Source organism: Zonotrichia leucophrys, chromosome 14 (assembly GCF_028769735.1).
Source record: "Zonotrichia leucophrys gambelii isolate GWCS_2022_RI chromosome 14, RI_Zleu_2.0, whole genome shotgun sequence".
Lineage (NCBI taxonomy): Eukaryota > Metazoa > Chordata > Aves > Passeriformes > Passerellidae > Zonotrichia > Zonotrichia leucophrys.
In genome coordinates, this window is record NC_088184.1 from 15,362,059 (window position 1) to 15,376,468 (window position 14,410).

At 53.7% G+C, this 14,410-nt stretch overlaps 1 protein-coding gene across 1 annotated transcript in view; it reads right to left on the minus strand.

Annotated features, from left to right (window-relative positions):
• Nucleotides 1-13,041, minus strand: part of PKD1 (polycystin 1, transient receptor potential channel interacting) — a 77,338-nt gene extending 64,297 nt beyond the window's left edge. The window contains exon 1 of the mRNA XM_064726449.1: nt 12,758-13,041. Within this exon, the coding sequence (XP_064582519.1) occupies nt 12,758-12,996 (239 nt within the window). The 5' untranslated portion in view covers nt 12,997-13,041. The remainder of the gene's footprint in view (nt 1-12,757) is intronic.
• Nucleotides 13,042-14,410: the final 1,369 nt, after the last annotated feature.

Genomic DNA, 14,410 nt, shown 5'->3' on the forward strand with positions numbered 1-14,410 from the left:
TTTGTCCTAAAAGAAGTGGTGCGTTCCCTTGTCTCCTGGAATCATGACAATTAATTATAATCTCTACTTTTTCCTTCCCTCCTGTTTTGTTGAAATCTGTTATTGCCCTGTATCTCCCCAGTGAGACACAGATGCTCCCAGGTGTCTCCTACATGGGAGCCACAAAAGGCACCAGCATTGGGCCTTCTTTTGTTTCTTTTTCATCTCAAGATTTATGAGAGGTAATTGACTCATGTTTGGGCTGCCAGAGCTGGACTTCGGTAAGCAATTGCATCCTTGCTATTTTATTAATTAAGATAACTTCTCTCCCTTTTGTCTGAGTTGTTGGGGATTGACTACTGTGAGAAAAATACAGATATTTCCTGGGTGTCAGGCAGTGAAAGTGCAGACACTTCCTCCTCCAGGGCCTGGCCCAGGCACCCAAAGGGAAAGGTGAAAATATATCAAATATATCGAATATATCGAATATCCCAGCACTGCTCAGCTCCACCAGATCATCCCAGCGTCTCCTCTCAGAGGGGAGCTCCACCCTCAGCACAAGGCAAGAAACCCTGCACACACCAGGGCTACTGTGAGCTGCTAAGTGTGGTTTTGCTCCACATACCCCCATTTCCTTTCCAGCAACAGCACCAGAAAAAACACTGAGGAGAGAGCTCGTAGCCGAGGAATTCAGTGGATGATTAACTCCATCCTACCTATTAACCACTGCCTCCTTTCCCTCCTGGCAGCCCCAGAGCTGGGCAGCAGAGCTGTGCCAGCACCTGATGCCCCTGAGTGCTGTGCAGGGTCTCAGGTGATGTGCTGGCTCTGGCTCTCACCCACAACCTATTAAGGGCACTAATGATTAATGCAGAACCCCAGAACAGGTCCAGGATGGGACCTTGCTCCCCTTGTGCCACTCAATGGTGCCCCTGAGTGCTGTGCAGGGTCTCGGGTGATGTGCTGGCTCTGGCTCCTGCAGCCTCACCCTGCTGGAGAACAGCAAGGGGAGGCTCAGGGTGGACATCAGCAAGGGTTTCTTCACTAAAGGGCTGTCAGGCAGTGGAAGGGGCTGCCCAGGGAGGTGATGGAGTCACCATCCCCAGAGGTGTCCAAGGAAAGGCTGAGGACATGATTTGTGATGGCCTTGGGGGAATGGTTGGACCCAGGGATCCTGGAGGGTTTTTCCAGCCTTAACAATTCTGTTACTCCATTATTCCACTGTCACACAGCCTGTGAGGCAGCCAGAATTAGGACGCCAAGAAGTGCACAGGTGGGTTTGCAGCCAGGAGGAGGACTGGAGCCTTCCCTGCCATCCCAAACTCCATGGGAATACTGAAATGCAGCCACATTCCCCTCAGGAGCTGCTCCCTGCACTGCACACAGCTCTGACCCCCCAGCTGGGGCTGGATGTCTCTGTTTGGGAAACCGATGGCTCTGCCCTGAACACAAAGTACAAGTTGGGCAGAAAACTAATCTTTGCTTGTTTTTCAGATGCCTTAAAAGCAAAATTAATGTTCTCCAGCTGTGGGAGCACAGTGGGACCCTGCTGCTCCAGGACCTGCCACTGGGGATGTTCCCCCAGCACAAGGCTGTGCTTGGTTCTGAGGATGAGGAAGAAGAGGCTGAAGGCCAAGCAGGGGTGGGAGGGCAGGACCAAGGGTCCCAGTGATCCTGTCAAAGTGAGCCCACATCTCCATTTTGCTGCCCTGATGCTCACCTTGCTCAGGGTGAAGATTCACCTTCCCAAGAGCAGCTGCTGGGGATGTTTCACTGGAGGATGAGCAGAGCACCAGGCAAGCAGGAACGACAAACCCAGGGCAGCCAAGCACTGAAGCACTCCAGGAGCACCAGTTCCCATCAACAACCAGGACAATACCCAGAGGAGCCTCAGCCCATGGCTCAGCCAGGAGCAGGATGCAGAGGAACCCTGAGAGCCCAGCCCACAGCAGCAGCAGGGTCAGGCTGCAAACAAAAGCAGGAATCCTGTTCCAGCCCTTAGACAACACTGCCCCCAGTAGCTCGGCTCCCTCCCAAGCCAAGGTATGCACTGAGCACCCAGGGCACACACAGGAGTGTAGTAAACCCCTCAGGTTTAGCCAGGGCCCCTTGGAGAATAGAATGCTGACACAGCAGCAAAGAAGTTTCCTGTCTCCAGGGACATCCGCCTTGTACCTTATCCCTATAGCCATGTAAGGCAATATTGTGTTAAACCCTACTATTGGTCACTTACGGTCACTCTAACACCTTTGCCATTGGTCAGGATTGGATCCAGGCCAAGGGTATAAAAGTAGCACACTGTACCCCTACTAACTCGGAAGAAGAAGAGCTGAGACCCTTCACAGACCCTACAATAAAGCCATACTCGTGGAACAGCCAGCGTCTTCTGCTTCTCCTCTCTCTGCCGTCTGCTGGAGCCTTAGGCCAAGGGAAAAGCTACCCAGCAAGCAAAGCTGAAATCACAAGAGCTGCCTAATCACTAAGAGCTGAATATCTGCCTGCTTGCTAGGGGCTAACCCGCGGCCTTGGTCTGAGAGCGAGCTGGCTTCTGGCACCCAGTCCCCTTGGGGACTGAGCTCTGGAGCGGTAACAGCTTGCATAGGATACGACCAAGCAAAGCTCATTTACAGGAGCTGCTGCTGGCCCTGCCCACAGCCCCCATGCTGCTGCAGGAGCCAGCAGCTCCCAGGGGCTGCAGGGCCACCAGGAGAGGGAACAGCGGCTCCCCTTGCTCTGTGGGAACAGGGGAACTGTGCTCAGTGTGCACAGGGAGCTGAAGGGGCTGATCAGAGCACCCACCTGTGAGAGGAGCATCCGTCCTCTAAAGGGGGAGCAGCTAAAGGTTGGACTCACTGAGATAAGAGGTGTTTTCCAACCTAAACGACCCCCGGATTCTGTGAAAAGATCCTCTGATGATTCTGGAATGTCCTTCCCAAGCAGCCAGAGTGGAGCTAGCTCAGGGGAGGCTCTGGGTCCTGCAGGGTGTTAGGAGAGGAATTCCCAAACTCTCCCATGTTGGGAGAGGAATTCCCAAACTCTCCCATGTTGAGAGAGGAATTCCCAAACTCTCCCAGCTCCCTCTGAAGCGATGGGACCAAGCTCCAGACCTGGATGTGTCTGGCTAATGCACAGGAACACAGAGCACAACAGTGGGCTCTGCTGGCTTGCTTGAGAGATCTGATGGCCAGCTGTAATTAACCCTTTAATTGCTGCAAACACACTGATGCCAGAGGGAAATATTCCCACTGGGTGCACAGCACAGGGCACTACACACAAAGCAAAGCAAACCCAAATTAATGCCACTTACATCTGTGGCTGTGGCAGATGCAATCTGTGCATGTAACCAGAAATTCAACTCCCCAAGGCCAGTGGCACTGCTACCTTGACAGGTCACTGTGTTGCAGGCACTGAGAAGGCACAGAGCTTCCCAAGGAATGGTTCAGAGCTTCCCAAGCAATGGTTAATCACTGGATGCAGGGAGGGACAGGAGGGAGCACACAGAGGGCTCTGGAGCTCGGGGCCTGGCTGTTGGGCTACTGAAGTTATTGTGTTGTACAAAACACAGATCCAGGAGCCAGCGATGCTCCTGGCAGTCCCTGCAGAAAGCAGGGTGTGTCGTCCCTCTCAATTAAACCTTGGCAATTGTCTTGTGTCAGCCCAGCAGAACCTCGAGTGCCACCCAGACAGCTCCAGCTTTATCTCCAGGGTGTTGCTTGATCTGTGCTGTGCCCTGCACAGCTTTCATTTTCCTTAAATAAAGCCCTTCCTCACTTCTGCAGGAACACAACCCACCACAGATACCAGCTACAGTGAATTTTCTTAACACAACTCAGAGACTAACAAAGCCTAACCCTTGGCCTCTTCCAGCTTTTGTTTCCCCACCTCAGTTTTGTCTACAGTAATTTTTTTAAGACTTCTGATCCAGCCTTTGCACCGATCCATGCAATCAGGGGTGGCAGAGCTCAGCCTATAAAGCCACTGACTTCATGTTTTCCCTCTGTAGGAGTAAAATAATGTTCCCACACTCAGATAGGAACCTTTGCTCTGCACAGATTTAATTCATTACTTATGAATCTCTGGCCAACGCCACTCTCCTCATGGCAGTGGCTCTGTGTTTGCAGCTGTGTCCAGAGGCTGGCAGGACAGGGAATCTCAATTTTTGCTGTGTAGTGAAGGAGCTCAGAAGGGATCCTGACTAATGGCTCCACCAACTCCTGCTTGTGTTAGCAGCCCTGTTCCAGAAAATCACCCAGGTAGCAGCAGCAGGCTGTCCTGCACAACTGCTCCACAGAGCATGGCTGGGAGCCAGGATATTTTCCAATGGAAACTCTTCTCCCAGGGAATCACTCTGCAGCATATTTCAGATGGGAGCTGTGTTTGGCTTTAGGGAATGGGAGAAGATTTCATTTTAGCTGTGAGGGCAGTTCTGGGACACAGATCCCTGCGGAGTCACTGTGCATCACTGGGGAGGCTGGGATGGCAGCAGCTCTGCCAGCCTCAAAGGCAAGTGCCCATGCTCCAAGCTGATGCTTTTGCAGGATTGCCTGGATCAGGTCTCAGGTAAGAGCTGCCCTTTTGCTGTGCCTGCACCAATGCCTGAGACCCCAGAGCTGGTACAGCAACAGGAAACATGGAAGGTGCCACTTGATTGCTCTTTCCCTATCCAAACTCCCCCTTTGCAAGCTCACTCTTTCCACAAAGCTCTCCAAACCTTTTTTTCATCTGGGGAGGGGTGAAACCCAACTCTGCTGAGCACCACACTGCCTGCACAGGCTCTACCAGAGCTCAGAGCCTTTCACCAGGTCCCCCGTGCCCCTGTGCCAGGATGGGCATCCTGCTCCTGGAAATGTGGCATTTGGGAGCGCCATCAGGAATGAACAGCTGGACTTTCCAAGGCACACGTGCAAAGGCTGCATTCAAGCCCTAACACACACACCCAGCCAGCTGCGAGGCGAGCGGGTGAGCGCAGAGGTACAAAAATACAAAAAATAGGCACTTCTGGAGTGCCTCTTCAAGCAGCATTTTTGTGCTACAAAAATACACACAAAAAAAAAAAAGAAAAAAAAGAAAAAAAATATCACGGGTTTGATTTTTTTTTTTTTTTGCAGTTCCCAAAGGGATCCACGTGCTCCCATCACAGTTTTGGGGATGAAGGGATCATCCCCAGCTCACCACCCTGCGGCTGTCACTGCAGCAATGTCCCGGGACAGCACACAGATGCTGTCACCAACCTGCCCCAAGCCCAAAGCCGCAGCTCCAGCCCGGCCTCACTCCACCCCCTGGCCGAGGCGTGGTTTGAGAGAGAAACGCTCAGCTCGGGCCAACACAGCCCGGCCGGGCTCCGCTTTCCCAGGCTTAGCTGTTCCTCGGGTTCCTCCCTCCGGAGGGCTCAGCCCACACCCCGGGCCCGCTCCTCGGAGCGCCACTCCCACGGCTCGGCCGGGAACCGCTTAACCCGTTCCACAAGGAAAAGAACCCCGAGCAGCCCAGTTAACCCGTTCCGGGAGCCCTTTAACCCATCCAGCAGGAGCAGAACCCACTCCAGGAGGAACAGAACCCATTCCAGCAGGAACAGAACCCATTCCAGGAGGAGCAGAACCCATTCCAGGAGGAGCAGAACCCATTCCAGGAGGAGCAGAACCCACTCCAGGAGGAACAGAACCCATTCCAGCAGGAACAGAACCCATTCCAGGAGGAGCAGAACCCATTTCAGGAGCCCCCTTAACCCATTCCAGGAGCCCCTTAACCCATTCCAGTAGGAACAGAACCCATTCCAGCAGGAACAGAAACCCATTCCAGAGAACAAAACCCATTCCAGCAGGAACCCATTCCAGTAGGAACAGAAACCCATTCCAGCAGGAGCAGAACTCTGAGCAGCCCAGCTAACCCATTCCAGCAGGAACAGAACCCATTCCAGGAGCCCACTTAACCCATTCCAGCAGGAGCAGAACTCTGAGCAGCCCAGTTAACCCATTCCAGGAGGAGCAGAACCCATTCCCAGCAGAAGCAGAGCCCCCAAGCCCTGTCCCAGGGCTCCACAGCATCCCTGCCAATCCCCCAGGCCAAGGGCAGCACAGAGAGGAGCCACTGCCTGTCCCTGCAGGGAAAACCCTCCCTTGCCTCTGGATGCTGGTGCTGTCCCTGCCAGAGGAGCCTGGAGCAGCCACAGGGATCCTGAGGGAGCCAGGGCTGAGGGGCTGCCAGGGATGTTGCAATGGAGCTGGGAAGAGGCCATGGCTGGGGATCTGCAAGCTCCACAGAACCAGGGGATCACCCAGTGCTCGGGGCTGGGAGGGACCTCAGAGCCACCCAGTGCCACCCCTGCCATGGCAGGGACACCAACCTGGCCTTGGACACTTCCAGCTTCTCCAGGCAACCTCACACGGAACAATTTCCCCCCAATATCCCGTCCAACCCTTCCCTCTGGCAGTGTGAAACCATTCCCCCTGTCCTGGCACTCCATGCCCTCATCACAAGTCCCTCTCCAGCTCTCCTGGGGCTCTCTGAAGGACCAGGAGCTCTGTCCAAGGAGGTGAGCACAGGCTCTGGGAAGGCTACAAACCCCACCCTGGAAATGTCCCTTCCAAACCAGGGTTAGACCCTGTGACTCCATCACAGACACACAAACTGCATGATACAGAGCCCAGAGTGCTTCTCCACACAAGGAGCTGCCCGCACAGGCTGGCACAAAATGAGCTGCCAGCTGTCACCAGGAGAAACAAGGCCGTGGTGTGGTGGCCAGGGATAATTTTGGATGAATAGGAACAAATTGGTGGAGTCATGGCTCAGATCCAGGCCCCGTGTCACCCCAGGCTGTCCTGCTGGAATGAGCTGCTGCAGGCTGGGGCTGCCGGGACAGCCAGCACAGCCTGTCCCCATGGTCCCCCAGAGCATCTGCCAGCACCACTGCAGTGAGAAATGGGGATCCCCCCAGCTCCCAGAGGGCACCCACAGCCTGCAGGAACAGCAGGGCCACGCTCCAGCACCCAGCAATGCTGTAGGTGGGAGATCTGCTACCACAGAGGGAATGAACATCCAGTCCTGTCACAACCCAGCCTATCACACTGCCTCAGCACGGGCTGCTAATTGAATTCAACATGACAGCAGGTTAAACACAGTCACACAGGACCATATGCCACGTCTGAAACTTCCCTGCCGAGCTCAGCTCAAGGAGGTTCCTCCAAGGCCTGATGCCAGGAAGCAGAGGAGATTTACCTGCTCCTAACCTGAGGGCAACTCCTTTGCTGTCAATGTAATAGAAACAGCTGGCTGAGGAATTGTTTTAATTATGTGTTTTGCTTATCTGCACATCATCAAAAAGGATGTGATCTTTCAAGGGAAAGGGAAGAGCTGGGAAGCTGAGGAAGTTCAGCCTGCAGAGGAGAAGGTTGCACGGAGAGCTCACAGCACCTTCCACTATCTAAAGGGCCACAGGGAGGCCAGAGAGGGACCTGTAGTGACAGGACAGGTGGGAATGGGTTCACACCAAAGAGGAAAAACTGAGGTTTGACATATGGAAAAAATTCCTCCCTGTGAGGGTGGGCAGGCCCTGGCACAGGGTGCCCAGAGCAGCTGTGGCTGCCCCTGGATCCCTGGAAATGCCCAAGGCCAGCCTGGATGGAGCTTGGAGCAGCCTGGTCTAAAGGAAGGCATCCCTGCCAACAGCAGAGGAGTGAAATGAGATGCTCTTTAAGGTCCTTTCCCACCCCAACTAATCCAGGATTCTGTGATTCTATGACAAAATCTCTTTACTGGTCACAGTTCCTATAAATACACTGCAAATGCTACAGCTTGCACGTTTTTGATGTTCTTCCTGATGACAGCTATCCTTTAAATAAACGTGAATGGCAGCAATCACATGAGTTTTGCTTTTTGTGCCCTTTGCAAAGCAAAAAAACTAACATTATGTTTCAATTGACATTTTTAGTTTTGGCAAACTGAGATGCCAACTTCGCTTCAGCGTCTACGTAAAGAGCAGGGATTCGATATGGAAAACAGGCTCATTCTTTACTGCAAAGGAAGGCTGAGAAATGAGGGCTGGAGAGGTCTGGTGGGACACCACCACCCTCCTTTGGGGCAGGGCAGTGTCCTTCAGCACAGCTCGTCCGTGCAGCTGAAGGGGAGCGTGGCCGGCAGCTCCACAGCCACCGCGGCTTTCCAGCCTTGGAGCCACATTTCAGCAAGGGCTGGAGAGAAGGGAGGGATGGCGGGGAGGGAGAGGAGGGTGGATTGATGTGGGGGCAGAAAAGGGTGGGCTGGTGAGCAGCAGCAGCAGCCATTCCTCTGAACAGCAACAGCACCGTGAGCACAGCCGGGAGCGGAGCTGCCAACTTTCCACTGGGGAAGAGACGGGGAATTTTCCCTCTGAGCCTGACAGAGACTGCCTAAAATCCTGCTGTTGGCCGTGGAGGGACTAACCCACAAGTGCTGCGTCCCCCAAAATCCATTCTATTGCCCACACTGCTCCATGCACTCTCCTCACATCAAGAGCAAGATGCAGGCGCTCCCAGCCCGCTCCACCCTGGCACTGGAATGCACAGCTCTGCTCCCGAGCTGTCCTTCCTCCCCTGCTCACTTTGCTACTCACTTACTACAACTCAGATAAATGTTTGGGGACATGTGGAGTAAATAAAACACAAAATCAAGCTGAACTGCAACAATCAATCTAAGGACAACAGAGCTTGGAGGAACGGGGAAAGGATGACGCCGAGCCGCGTTATGGAAACCACAGCGTGGAAAACGTGGCATGACAAGAGATAAAACAAGGAATCCCATTAAAACGGGATAAAAGGCAGAGGAGCACTAACAAACCATATGAGTTCTACCTTCTGAGTGAGTGGTTTTCTTTCAAATCCACTCTCTGTGAGAGCAGAATGAAAGCAGCTGAGTGAAACGCAAAGAGACCTGCCGGGGGCTCGCCAGCAGGAGAAGAGCAGGAGCAGCCCTCACTTTCACTCCAACAAGGAAAAGGCAACACACAGAAAGAGACCACCAGGAAACTTCAAAACGTCAGGAAACACAGGGAAAAATCAGTGTAAACAGTGCACAGGAAAAAAAACCACACCAGGTGTCAGAGGAAAGCCAGAGGGTTCCACCAGCAGCTCGTCCTGCCTGGTGGGGCTCCAAGAGGTTTAATTACAGTTATTTAACACGTGGGGGTTCGTCACTACTGGGGTTTGCAGGCTTGGCTGCACCACACTACAGATCACAAAAGTGAGACATGTTGATGCTGCTCGGGATTATTCAATTGCAATTTTTGCCACAGAGCAGGAGCACCTTCAAATCCGCCTCTCCAATGGATGCCTGTTCTTCCTGAGCAGGGCATTTCTCTTACTACACTCTGAAACACCACTAAGAAAAGTTTTAATTTTTAAAAAGTTTCTCAGTGGTGGGAGCAGCACTGAGAGTTCTCTGGAGCTTTAGGAAGGAGCACAATAAACAGCCCAGCCCTCTTTAACAGCAGAGCCCGTTCTGCTCCGACAGCACCCCACAGAATCGCCTCCTTGTTCACACTCACATTATAGCCACGAGCTGCTCATGGGGCTGGTCCCTTCCACAGGCTGAAAGAATCTCGCTGGCAAAATATTTATCTAGCACCTCATTTGGGCCTTTTTCCCTCTCCAAAATCTCTTACAAAAGAGAAACGCAGCCTTGTTTTCGCTGGGATATGGCTCCCTACAAGAATGACATTCCAGGCTGTCTCCGTTTTTTCTAGGAACGGCAATAGAGCTATTTTGCTTTTGTGGCCTGGACACTACTGTACAGACACTCCACTGCCTGTGGGTTTACCTGAATTAGATTTTAATTTAAACTGGAAATTTTTGTCCCCTGATGGCTTTTGAAGACACCCCAAGCCTTGAAAAGGCTTTTCCTGCATCACATAATAATATCAAAATCTACCAATCACTGCTGACCCTTGAAATTTAAAATTCCAGACTGCAGGTTCCTGAATCACAGGATCTGTTTATTTTAAGGTTTATTTAGGTGAAGTCACCGGCTGGGCAGTGCAACCCCAGCGCTCACTGCCAAATCCACAAAAAACCCCACTGGGTTTTGGATGAAAATTCTGATCCCCACTTCTGCAGGAGCCTGGCGACAGCAGAGCCCCTCTGATCCCAGCTTCTCCTTCTCACCCATCCACAAACACTATTCCATCCTAATGAGGGGAAAATAAAGGAACTTTCCACTCTCATCCTTTCACATCGAGATTCTAATTTCCACTTCAAACCCGCCACGACACCGAAGATGTGTCAGAAAGAATCAGTATTTGCAAGGGAAAGTCGGAAAGTCTTGATGAGATTTATTTCCACTCGAGGAACGAAATAAGCGATGAAAGCTCAAGAAACAGCTCAGGCTCAAATAAACGCGAACAAAATCCGGCAGCGCTGAGAGCAAAGCACTTGAAAAGAGATGGATCAGAGCATTCCTGGGATGCAGGAGCTCAGAAGTGCAAATGCTGCCACTCCAAGCCTGGCTCCCCCAGTCCAGATCCGCGTGTTGCGCACTGCGGATTATTTGGGAAAACAGCCCTTGCTGCTGGTTCCAGGCAGACTTTGCGTTACACTTCAAGAACCTGGCTGTGGCCATGGGAAGGGGCCAATATCCCCGCTCGCTCTGCCTGGAGACCGCTTCCAGCGAGGTATGTGGTGTCTGCGAGCAGCAGAGCCCATTTCCTTAGTGATTCTTTGGATGGGACATTTCCCCGTGCTCCTGGTAACAGCGCGGCCGCGGTTGGCATTGATTTCCTCAAGGCTGCTCCGTCTAAAACGTCGGATGTAAGAGGAATTCATTGCCTAGGCCTCACTGCCACAGCCAGAAATTTGGAATCGCAGTTGCTGAGCGCTGCTGCGAGCAAATGGCCGGGAATTCTGGCGTTGGGAATTTTCAGACCTCGGCCTTCCTAAAGGCTGCTTTCATTCCAGAATAATTAATTTTTTAAAAAGGGGTTGTTGAGATACTAAAAAATAATTTTTCCTCTAAGGAGAGAATATATATACGTTATTTATCTGTCCGTGTTCAACAAGGGGAATGTGAAATTATTAGGAAAAACCACTCGCATAACCTCATGGAGCCATGAGCAGAGTCCCTTCCATCCCAACAGAAATCAATCTGTAAACTCTTCATGGTTTTAACAAGAGTGGGTGCACCTGCATTCTCTGCCATCACCAGGAGGCCAAACAGGGCAGTAAACCTGAAAGAAACCCACTCCAGCACATCTGAGCCCAGCCCTCAGAACAGGACCAGCACACATTTCCAGTCAGCACACACAATGATGAGCTGCCTGACGGGGATGACTCCACAGCCTGAATTCCCAACTCGAGCTCTGTGCCCTACACAAACACTTCTGCAATCAGAACATGTGCCACAAACACCATCCATCGCTCTGGAGCATTTCCCCTTCCCATGGTTTTGTTCACCTGCAAGAGCTTTATGTCCCACTTCCATCTGTCACTGCACAATACCCAAAACATTCTGGGAGCTTTTACAACTCAGCGCCTCTGAACAACAATAACATAGTCTCAAACACTTACTACCAACATTAATAACCACAGAAACACATTGTAATAGCCCCAAATCGTCAAAAAGCCAAGTGAAGGACTGATCATCACAGCCTTCGGGAGGCTGCTCCACAGTGAGCAGCGAGCAGCCTGGGGAGCTGCAGAGCCCCATCTCAAAGCAACACCAGATAACAGAAATCCAGAACCTCCTTAATAAAAACCAGTCTTTTCCAGTTGGGGACTTTCTGCAACAAACAATGGCTGGTTTGTTTGCAGAAGTCTAAATATATCTAGCAAGAAAAGAGCTGGAAAACACCTTGGCTGCTGGATTTAGAGATGCGCACATTTTCCTGAAGTTAATCCAGACACAGCCTGCGAAACCTACAATGTATGTTTACTGTGGTACTCCACAACCTCTGCAGTATCTCTGTGTTGACACTAAAAGTGGAAGCTTAGCTAAGAATATCCAAATAGAGAAACAGACCCTTCAAGCAGCGAAATACCACCAGAAATTAGTTCATGTGAGATCTGTGCACCACGCCAAGCCCCACGTCATCTTTCTTATATGAATCACTCGATGCTTTTGTCTCGTCAAGAACTGAAAAGCTGCTCCCTACGGAAAACCAAACTTTTCCCCTGCGTCTGTTTCTTGCGTCAGGCAGCGAGCTGATTTCAGTGACAGAGCACATGGACCATCGCAGTGCCCCTCACGAACGCGCCCGACTGACCTACCCACAACAACCACACACAAACACATCTGTCATCCCAGCCACGCAGAAAGGCTTGTTACGTGTGAGCTGCGTCTTTCGGGCTGGCTTTAAAGCGTGTTTAACCCCGCAATTTATTCAAACACTCGCTCCCGCACACCCTCCTCCCGTTATTCCCTCAGAACTCCCCGAACCAAACTCCAGGCTCGGAACCTCCCAAACGCGAAACCCCCAGTCCAAACTCCCAGCTCGGAATGCCTCGAACCAAATGCCTGAGCGCGGAACCCCCGAACCAAACTCTCCGCACGGAATCCCCGATCCAAACTCTCCGCACAGAACCTCCCGCACCAAACTCCCAAACACAGAAACCCCCCCAATCCAAACTTCTGAACACGGACCCTCCCAAACCAAACTCCCAGCTCGGAACCGCCCGAAATAAACTCCCCGCACGGAACCCCGCAAACCAAACTCCCGAACGCCGAACCCCCCGCTCCATACACCCGGCAGGCCACCGCGGTTCCCCATGTCCCGGTGCGGGCCTATCCCAGCTCCCCGGCCGTGCCCGGTACTCACAGCGCGGTGGCGGCGGGGGGCACGGCGGCCCCCGGGCTCTCCCCAACGCGGGCCGAGCAGTTGAGGGCGCAGGCGGGCGCGGCGCAGGCACAGCCCGGGGCGCAGGGCCGGCAGGCGGGGGCCGGGGTCGCGGCCAGCCCCCCGCACAGCAGCGAGCAGAGCAGGCACCAGCCCGGCAGCGGCAGCCGCGGGGCGCCATGTTTGCGCGGTGCTCCGGCGGCTCCATTTCCCAAAGGCATCTCTCCCTACGGGCATGGCATGGCCCCGGCGCGCCGCCGCCGCCCCGGCCGCCCGCCCCGCCGCGCTCCGCCGCCGCCTCAGCGCCCGCCCGCCATGGCCCGGCCCGCTGGGGCCCCGCTCGCCGCGCTGACAGCCCCGGCCCGGCCCGGCGCCGCTCGGCTCTGCCGCTGCTGCTCCGCCCGGCCGCGGCCGCCCCCGCTCCGCCTCCCGGCCGGCGGAAACACGGCGCCGCTCCAGCCCGGGCCGCCCCCGCTCCGGCCCGGACCGTGGGCACCGCGCGGCTCCCGGCACCGCGGGCACCGCGGGCACGGCGGCTCCCGGGGCACCGGGACTGCGAGCGGGGCCGGCAGCAGGAGGGTCCCCTCGGAAAGGGGTGTCCCGGGGGGCAGCGGGATCTGGGGGACCGGGGTGTCCTGAGAACAGCGGGATCCCGTAGGGAAGGGGTGTCCTTGAACAGGGGGATCCCGTGGGAAAGGGGTGTCCTTGAACAAGGGGATGGCGCGGGACAAAGCTGTCCCGGCAGAACAGGGATCCCGGGGAACAGGAGCATCCCCGGGACAGGAGAATCCCGGCAAACACGGGTTATCCCCGTGGGGGCAGCTCAGACAGCGGGCAGGGCACAGAATGCGGCAGGGAATTGAGTCCCGATGCCAGGGCACACAGGGCAGCGTGCCCACCTGAGCCCTCCCCAGGCTGTGCTGTGGGATGCAGTAGGGGCTGCAGGGTGTGTGTCACACCCCCAGGTAACACAGCAGGTAACTCGGGTGCCTCGGAGAGAGAGGAAGAACGAGGCACGTGCTTTACAGTGCATTTGTTTTTTTTAGCATCAAACACAACAAATCTGTCAGGTTTCAATGTCACTTTCACCCTGCAATGGCCCCGGGCACTGGCTGTGGCTCAGACCTGGTGAGATCAATCCATCATCCTACAACATCTCTTTGGGAACTGAATTATTTCTGATTTTAAAATATAACTAAAATAAAATCTCCATACAACCAAAGGAAGCACCATTACAGAGGGCATCTCCCCAAAACCAGCCCCACTTGTATATTGCACCCTGATTTGTGGTGTTTCACCTGTTTACTCAGGACAGAGAAGGGTTAGCCAGGGTGATGGTTTCGGTTTGAATCATGTAGGATTTTTGAAGGCATTTGTGACTTTGGGTATGTGGGATTCTCTAGGGAACAAGGGACTGACCCTTCAGCACTGCATGTGCACCCACTGTGGGCTGTGAATCCCACCCAGGATCATTTAAGTTGGAAAAGACCCCATGTCTGGCTCTGCCCAGTGGGATTGACCCAGGATGGTCCTGATCCAACAGAATCCATCAGCACCTGTGTGGTTTCAGCTTTGGGATCGCCCTGCTGAGGCTCTGGCTTCCTGTATGCAAACTCTGAACAAACCTGAAATGCA